General features: G+C 44.7%; 1 protein-coding gene across 1 annotated transcript; it reads right to left on the minus strand.

The window, feature by feature from the left end:
* Positions 1 to 6201: 6201 nt before the first annotated feature.
* Positions 6202 to 8113, minus strand: LOC135501704 (uncharacterized). Its single transcript, XM_064793948.1, has 2 exons — positions 7031 to 8113; positions 6202 to 6903 (listed from the first exon to the last, which is right to left on the minus strand). The coding sequence occupies exons 1-2, from the start codon at positions 8111 to 8113 to the stop codon at positions 6202 to 6204; spliced, it is 1785 nt and encodes a 594-aa protein (XP_064650018.1).
* Between the last annotated feature and the right edge of the window lie 965 nt (positions 8114 to 9078).

Raw genomic sequence — 9078 nt, forward strand, 5'->3', positions numbered from 1 at the left:
TCAGACTGGATGGCGGCAATTGCCTACATTCTTTATAGCATATTCACCAAGATTTATCAATGGAGGACACAGACCATCAGAAATATTTTCATTTGAAAGTTATTCACTTGCCACCAATGCGCTCTGCTTTAGGGAAAATATTATCATGTTCTTTCTGAATAGAACGGTAGGTTAAACCTTTTTTTGCCATTTTAAAGATGTTCGAAACAGTTTAGCATCGTCGGTATCAATTCATTAATGTCTTTACGGAACACATTCCATTAATACCGATAGTATAAATAAATCGTTGCAATAATCAATTGTTGCGCTACCTCGCCATCCCGACACGAGTCGTATAAACTGAGTTGTTACTGCGAATGTTTGCGAGAGGGCGCCCCCCCCCCCTGGTCCATTTCCTTAACTTTCTAAGAGTCTACTGATCCCAAACATGAAAAAAGATTCTTGATATTGATAATCACAACATTTATGTGCGTATGATCCATGAGGGAGATATCATTCCGTCCGTATTGACGCATCCGTATTGACGCAGTACACTCTTGACACCAGAGCGCCACAACATCCCACACAGCGATGCTACGTCAACGGCCGGCGGAACATTTCGCCAATAACATAACTTGTTGACTCATTATTTTAATCGAGGCCCAACCCACAGTGCACTTGCCATTGACTGCATCTGTGCATGCGTGTACATGTAGTTACAAGGGAAAGAAGCTTTTTGATGTCAACACCAACTACCCTCTCAAAGGATTCTATAGTCACGCGGCGATATCTCCTGATGAAACCATGCTACTCTTCTGGAATCGGGAGAAGCCTGTGTCTAATATGAAAAAAGCTAAAAACATGAATTTAGGATCGTATGATTTGATTTTGTTTGATATTGTTGCAAAACAGAGGCGCACTACTTCATTCGAGTATCGGAAGTTGATAATAACCTGCACCAGCTATAAGGCATTCGCTCTTGCTGCGGTATGGTTCGAAGGCAATATTATCATAAATATACAAAAACCTTTCATGGTCATGATTTTCTCAGGAATGGATGGTTATACCAACGGCCTGCGACTCGGCGGTAATCATCAGATGTCGATCCTTAAGGACTGGTATTTTGGCTTTTATCCAACCTACGACTGTCTAAGCGGAGGTATCGTGACCCCAATAACGCGACACTCTTTGACGCAATTGTTGAGGCTAACATTTAATGGGACTTCTGTAAAATTCACCACTATTGATAGTCTTGTACTGCAACAAAATGGAAGACTGCATATTATCACATTCGCTATAGATCCGTATGGGTTCTTACTTCAGAGCAAAGACATTCCCGTTCCAAGAAAGTTGTTGCTTTATCGACTAAGTGGTGAGCAATTTTGAATCAATTAGTTCCGTACCGTGTGTGAACTATACAAAATACTAGTACAGTTAAAATGTTAAAGAATTACTATTTTGATATTAGAACAACTAATTTTACAGTCGGTGCAATGGCAACTACCAGAGTAGTGAACAAGTACAGTTAGTTTTACTATTTGGTTTTAAGAGTGAAGTAGGAGCACGCAGGTGCCGGACATTCTTTTCTCTTCCTTGAAAATAGCAGGCGCTTTCTTCTTTACCCTGGTTATTTAATTTCTAAGTATCGTGCAAGCATCACATAACCGTGATAAAAGTATTTGAAAAGAACATGCGATGGTCGTTCTTTGTTTAACAAGGAGCGATATTGATCTCTTGGGGATTTTGGTCAATTCACAAGACCTACGAGAGGGGGGCCCCAAGCAAGGCGATCCCGCGAGTAGCTATGGCCTAATACCATCAGGCCCCGCGGTTGGTGCTAATCGGTCATTGCCGACACATATAGCCCAATACCACAAGGCCCTACGGTTGGCTCTGATCGGTCATTGCCGACACATATAGCCTAATACCATCAGGCCCTACGGTTGGCTCTGATCGGTCATTGCCAACACATATAGCCTAATACCACAAGGCCCTACGGTTGGCTCTGATCGGTCATTGCCGACACATATAGCCTAAATACCATCAGGCCCTACGGTTGGCTCTGATCGGTCATTGCCGACACATATAGCCTTATACCACAAGGCCCTACGGTTGGCTCTGATCGGTCATTGCCGACACATATAGCCCAATACCACAAGGCCCTACGGTTGGCTCTGATCGGTCATTGCGGACACATATAGCCTAATACCATCAGGCCCTACGGTTGGCTCTGATCGGTCATTGCCGACACATATAGCCTAATACCACAAGGCCCTACGGTTGGCTCTGATCGGTCATTGCCGACACATATAGCCTAATACCATCAGGCCCTACGGTTGGCTCTGATCGGTCATTGCCGACACATATAGCCTAATACCACAAGGCCCTACGGTTGGCTCTGATCGGTCATTGCCGACACATATAGCCTAATACCACAAGGCCCTACGGTTGACTCTGATCGGTCATTGCCGACACATATAGCCTAATACCATCAGGCCCTACGTTTGGCTCTGATCGGTCATTGCCGACACATATAGCCCAATACCATCAGGCCCTACGGTTGGCTCTGATCGGTCATTGCCGACACATATAGCCTAATACCACAAGGCCCTACGGTTGGCTTTGATCGGTCATTGCCGACACATATAGCCTAATACCATCAGGCCCTACGGTTGGCTCTGATCGGTCATTGCCGACACATATAGGCTTATACCATCAGGCCCTACGGTTATCTCTGATCGGTCATTGCCGACACATATAGCCTAATACCACAAGGCCCTACGGTTGGCTTTGATCGGTCATTGCCGACACATATAGCCTAATACCACAAGGCCCTACGGTTGGCTCTGATCGGTTACTGCCTACTCAGTTATGCAATGCGGGACTTGGCTAGTGGCGGATCATCCACCGAGCCGTGTGCTCCATGAAAACACTTCACGCCAACTAACGGAAAGGCTTTAGTTTGTGGCCAGCTCAGCGTGAAGTAACAAAAGTCGGAGTGCATCCGCGGGTGGACTTACTAATGTAGTAATAGGCACTTATTATATTGGCCAATTCCCGCTGTTTGGCAAGCAAAGAAGTTTAGAGTTCTAATAACAATCTCTAATGTAAAGACTTATCCATAGAAATCATCAGAAAAGGCTCCCCAAACCCCTATAGAATATGAAAAGTGTCACCTTGTTACTACTGGATGATATTCATCACTTCTGGAAAATGCCTCTTCTCATTTATGTTAAAAGCTGGACGGTGTATCATTTTCTTCACCTTGATTATCTCTGCACAGGAAGAATCAATAACAATTTTCAAAAGAGAAGCAGGTTACAATTTTAAAAATGATATGGTCTTTCTGGAGTTACAAACCTTCTCATATATTTTGATCAATACACAATAGGAAAACTGCATGAGTGGCTGGTCGGAGTCACCAGATCGCACGCGATGATTTTTTTCGGTATGAAAGCTTTCAGGCCATAGAAAATAATCGAGTGCGGTCTGGATAAGCTAAGAGTGTGGTTTTATGTCTATCATATTACACAGTTGTATTCTCAGAAATAGCCAAAATGAAGATAAGAAGGTAGATGTTGACAGTTCAGACACAAATTATCTGATGACGTAAAAAAAAGTCAAGGAAGAGATGACGACTTCGCTACCTCACCACATCGGCGAAGTGACTTTATTTGCGATGGGACGGAACTCAGACGTCATAATGAAAATGACTCGTAGTGTGAATGTATTTTAACAATCAGAGTCTGGATTACACGAGAATACACTGACGAGAGGTTTTTTCTCTCTTGTGATCAATATATTTTTATCGCAAGGGCAGAGATCAATCTCCTAGGTCACACGATATTTGTTTAAAGCATTTGCGCACATTTATCCTTAAAATACACGCTGGAATGTTATGAAAATGTACCAGAGGACTTTCTCATATTTTAAAGAACGGTTCCTGGATATCCTTTCGTTATTTTTGAAGATTCTTAATGAATTTGTTAGTGGTAAAATGTGTTATTACTTGTTTTGTCTGCCGGATCATTGCAGATGATTAATTGCAGTAGTGATAATACTCATTTTAGTGTGCTTCTTATAGGATAGGAAATAGGTTAGAGAGGTGTCTCCAAAAATAGAATCCTTAAAAAAAATATACAGCTTAAAATACAGAAATGTAGCCTTTCTTTCGGCAGCTGTAGATCAGGCATCAGTAGACCGATTCAGACGATTCTTGTACCACTGATCTGCATTTTCTGTCTACTACACAATTTCATCTACTTCTTCAATTCCCGCTGTTTGGCAAGCAGAGAAAAGTGTCTTCGTCTAGAAGAGGTTCGCAAGCATGGTTTATATCACTGACCCCCAACTTTGAGGCAAAGGTCCTGTTGTGTCCTTTTATCTCCCTATGTGCCGCTAGTGTACACACACATGAATAAGTAATGAGTGTTGCCATGGAGCTTTGGCCAATCCAGTGGGCGGGTAGTAATATGGAAATTAGCAATAATAGCTCACAGTGTTTAAAAATAGAATCTACTTTGATAAGTTTCCCTTTTGACGACAACAAGGTTACAAGTAATACATGTGAAAACTTTGTAGTGTTTACATGTAGTATTCGATGGATAAGACCCCTCTGATGCAGGTGTGACATTTTATAATTGATGTGGCCGGGAGAGGGGGAATTCAAGAATGACAAACTGATTTCAACGTCTTATACGATTTAATAAGGTACTAACTCGTTTCTGGAAAGATACAAATCCAAGACTCATAAGTAATGAGCAAAAGATACATGAAAATGATGATACTAGTACTGTTTACCACAACTTGACCGTACGAAGTCGCCACCTGGCGTTATGCAACTGAACTAAACAGATTGGAAACATGCACAACTGTGTTCCCAAATAATGACATAGTTATATAGAATTTACACATGAAATTACTTACAGAACGTTGCGAGAACCCTCTCCCGCACTTATATTCGGGTTTTGATACAATATTTGATTGATTAAGGTTACAACAGAAGCAATCTTCGCAAGAAAAAAAAGGCTTCCGTGGGCGGAAGTTGGCTAAGAGCGAGAGACACGTGATAGCGAAAACCTCAAGAAGATAATATAAAGGACCACAATACAGAGTGTCCCAAAGAAAATACAAGTTGGTTTGTGACAATTGATTTTGATTGTGATCTATCTGTCATGTATTCATATCAGGCCAGGTAACCACTGAAATGTGTTGTTGGTTGGAACAGTGACAGAACATTCCCTTCTATTGTATTGTTAGAACTGTCCAAAGTCTATCTGTACAGTTCAACAATTCTAGAACTGTTCCATTCCACAAAAACCTAATGGCTGGGAGGGATGATCGAATGACGTTCAAATAATCATGGGGTCCTTCTTTGCGTGATTGCTGCCCTTATCCCGCTCACACAGCGGATTTACGCGGAGAAATTAACACCAAATAATACCCGGCTAAAAGGTGTCTGACGCCATAATTGCCCCGGTCGGGATATGATGGAAGGACAGATGGTTCATCCACTCTAAATGTCGAAAACTGAATGTCCCCAGCAACTAGAGCAGCACTTATAATTATCATGTCGGATGACTGGGCAGCCCGTGGCCAACAAAATTGGGTTATTCATTTTGCGAAACTGCAGACAAACTCGACAAAAGTTTATATTTCTCCTGCAAGACTAATAATTGTTTTCCTCTGCAATGTGGATTACTTTGATGTAGGCCTATGTCTCTGGTAAACTTTTATACAGCATTGAAACTGACACTTGCGAAAACCTCAAGAAGATAATAAAAAGGACCACAATACAGAGTGTCCCAAAGAAAATACAAGTTGATTTGTGACATACCCGCCTCCCTGACAGAGTCCAAAAACTAGTCAAAAAAGTAAATCACCAAAATGGATTCACTGACCAATGATTGAAAACGAATTAATGAAACTAAGTCTACCGAATACAGACACATCATAAACTGTCTTAATATATAACATGTAGAACTGAAAACGTTATCTAACTGATGATACATGTACATAAACAGCATTTATCTAACTTATAACTGCAGCTTATAAACCAGTGTATTAAGAGTTTGTTGTCTCAACCTTTGGAACACTACAGACAGCAAATTAATGAAAACACGATTGTCTCTATACACACAGTCACAATTAACATGAATGACCACCACACTTAGGAACATCATCGTGAGACTTATGCGGTGTCATCATGATTGTCATCACGGTTTAAACATTTTCTTCAAGGATGCACACCTTTGCAGCGGGCCTGCGGAAAGTATTTCGCGCGGTTTTAACATCGACTGCGCGCACACGCCCATCGTCTCCTGGATATGTCGCTGTAATGCGCCCCAACTCCCAGTGTCCTCGAGGGGTTTCCTCGTCTACAAGTAACACTAGACTAGCCACTGTTGTGGAATCAACGTCCTTTGTCCAGCGACTCCTCACTGTCAATGTTGGCAGGTACTCCTTTTTCCAACGGCTACAAACGCGGTCCGCGATGACTTGGCACTGACGCCATCGGCGGCGACTATTTATTTCACGGTCCTGACATTCCACTGGCGGAATCTTTCGATCTACACGTCCCAACAAGAAATGATTAGGTGTCACGGCGGAGAAGTCATCAGGATCCGGGCTGTTATGAGTGAGCGGTCGCGAGTTCAGAACTGCCTCAACTTCGATCAACGCGGTGCGCAAGACGGTGTCGGTCACCAGGGTATTTTTAAGCGTCGCGCTCAACGCCCTTTTCACTGAACTCACGAGACGTTCCCAGGCACCCCCAAAGTGTGGTGCTGCAGGCGGGTTGAAGTGCCACTTGATCCCTAGCGGTGACAGTAACCCGTTGATCCGATCCTGGTCCAAATCCTGTAAAGCGCGCGCCAGCTCAGCATTAGCTCCACGGAAATTGGTCCCGTTATCGCTGTACATTTCCTGTGGATGCCCACGTCTCCCAATGAACGCGCGAAGACAATGAGTCTGCAAGTTCTAGGTGAATAGCGCGAGTGCTCAGACAAGTGAAGAGACACCCCCAACGTTTGATGGTTGTGTTCCTCCGTACTTTCACCTGCATTGGGCTCCAATAGTCCACACCTGTGTAGTTGAAAACTCCAAAGGTGGCATCTAACCTGCAGGGTGGTAAATCAGCCATTCTCGGGATTCTTGGCCTTGCCTTTTTGAGAAAGCAAAAGAAACAGTCATTCACAGCTCGTTTGGCCACCATTCGAGCTTTCACCGGCCAATAGCGTTGCCTCATCTCCGCAATGATGTGTTCCTGTCCTCCGTGGCATAACTTCTCATGAACGTCGACGGCTTTCAGACGAGTGATGTGATGCTGGGTTGGCAAGATGAGCTGGAATCTAGCATCTCCTGGAAGCGTTGGAGCCTTTCTGAGACGACCTTCGACTCTGAGACATTGGCTGCCTCCATCATAGAACGGCACCAAGTTGAACAGATGACACTTATGGCTAAGGGAGTCTCCTTGTTTCAGCTTGTCGATTTCTGGACCGTATAAGTCACGTTGCGCCACTCGTACCCAATGTAACTCGGCATCTGTGTACTCTTGTGGTGTAATTTCTGGCTCTTTACACGGGCGGCATCCAAAGCGTGGGATTGCAGAGGCAAAGTTACGAACTGCTCGCTGGATCCACGCCGTCCGTCTCAGCAATGGTCTCAATGTGGAATAGTGCTCAGAGTCTATCAGCGGGCTGATGTCGAACTGCGATGCTGGCTTCTCCACGGCTGTTTGATCGCCACCGATTTTGTTATGAACAGTGGCAGACGGTTTCTCGCAGGTTTTTACTTCTGGGTCTTCAGGATCGAGTTCAGACGACGAGACTCTCTTGAACTTGCTGGTAGGCCAGGCGTCTTCTGCAGACTTCAAGAAATCTGATCCATGGAACCATAGGCTGTCAGGCGTCAGGGAGCTGGCTGACAGACCCCTCGTGCAGCAATCAGCTGGATTAGACTCAGTGGGCACGTGACGCCACTGCTCTCGGCTGGTCGAATCTAAGATCTCGGCGACGCGGTTGGCTACAAAGGGTTTAAACCTTCTGGTTTCATTCTGAAGATACTTCAACACTATCTCAGAGTCAGTCCAGTATACAGTCTGTGCAAGGGTTAGTCCGAGCTCTTCTTGAAGCATTTTCCTCAGGCGTGCCGGCAGTAGGTAGGGCCCCTTGCAGCTCCAATCCGGGAATCGGCTGGTGCTTCAGAGGTGCGACGCGTGATTTGGAAGCCAAGAATGAACAACCAAAGCTGTCTTCGTTGACGGCATAGCGCAAGTAACCTACAGCAGCGAATGCGATTTCCGAGGCGTCACTGAACATGTGGAGTTCAGTCATGGGTATGAATCTTGAGAAGTAAGCATGATGTCTGGGAATCCTGACGACATTACATAGACTAGCGAGCTCCGACAGCCATGAAGACCATTCCTCAACGATAGCTGGGGGTAGGGCGTCGTCCCAGCCGCAGCCTAGTTTTCATAGTTCCTGAGCGAGGAGTTTGGCCCTGACTGTGAACGGTGTAATGTAGCCACATGGGTCGAATATGGAACTCATCGTGCTCACCAAACCACGTTTAGTCATTTTATTGTCCTTGGGGGAGCAAGCGAAGACGGAATTGTCATCCTGTATGTCCCAGCGGATTCCTAGCGTTCGCTGAATGGAGCGGTCGCCATGCTTGAAATCAACTTCCTGGGTTGCCAATTCTAGACTCTGAAAGCTTGACATCACCTCCTTGCTATTGGACAACCAATCATGAGTTTGGAATCTTCCAAGTAAGCTGCCTACTTCCCTTGCTGTTTGGATGGTTACTCGTGCATCTGGCAATGAGGTGGCCAGATCATCTACATAGGTATCGCGCAAGACGGCATTCACGGCTTCATGACTGAATTGACTAGAATTGTCCTTGGCGGTACGTTGAAGCGCATACAGAGCACACGCAGGTGAGCCTGAGGCATCAAAAACATGTGACAACAAGATGTAAGTGTCGGGCGGGCCAAATTTAAGAGATCCTCTTTGAACAAGAAACGGAGTGAGTCTGCGTCACTGGGCGGAACTCGAACTTGGTGATACATCGCGCTGATGTCGGTAACTAGGGCGACTTCAT

The sequence above is a fragment of the Lineus longissimus genome, chromosome 17 (assembly GCF_910592395.1).
Source record: "Lineus longissimus chromosome 17, tnLinLong1.2, whole genome shotgun sequence".
Taxonomy (NCBI): Eukaryota; Metazoa; Nemertea; class Pilidiophora; order Heteronemertea; family Lineidae; genus Lineus; species Lineus longissimus.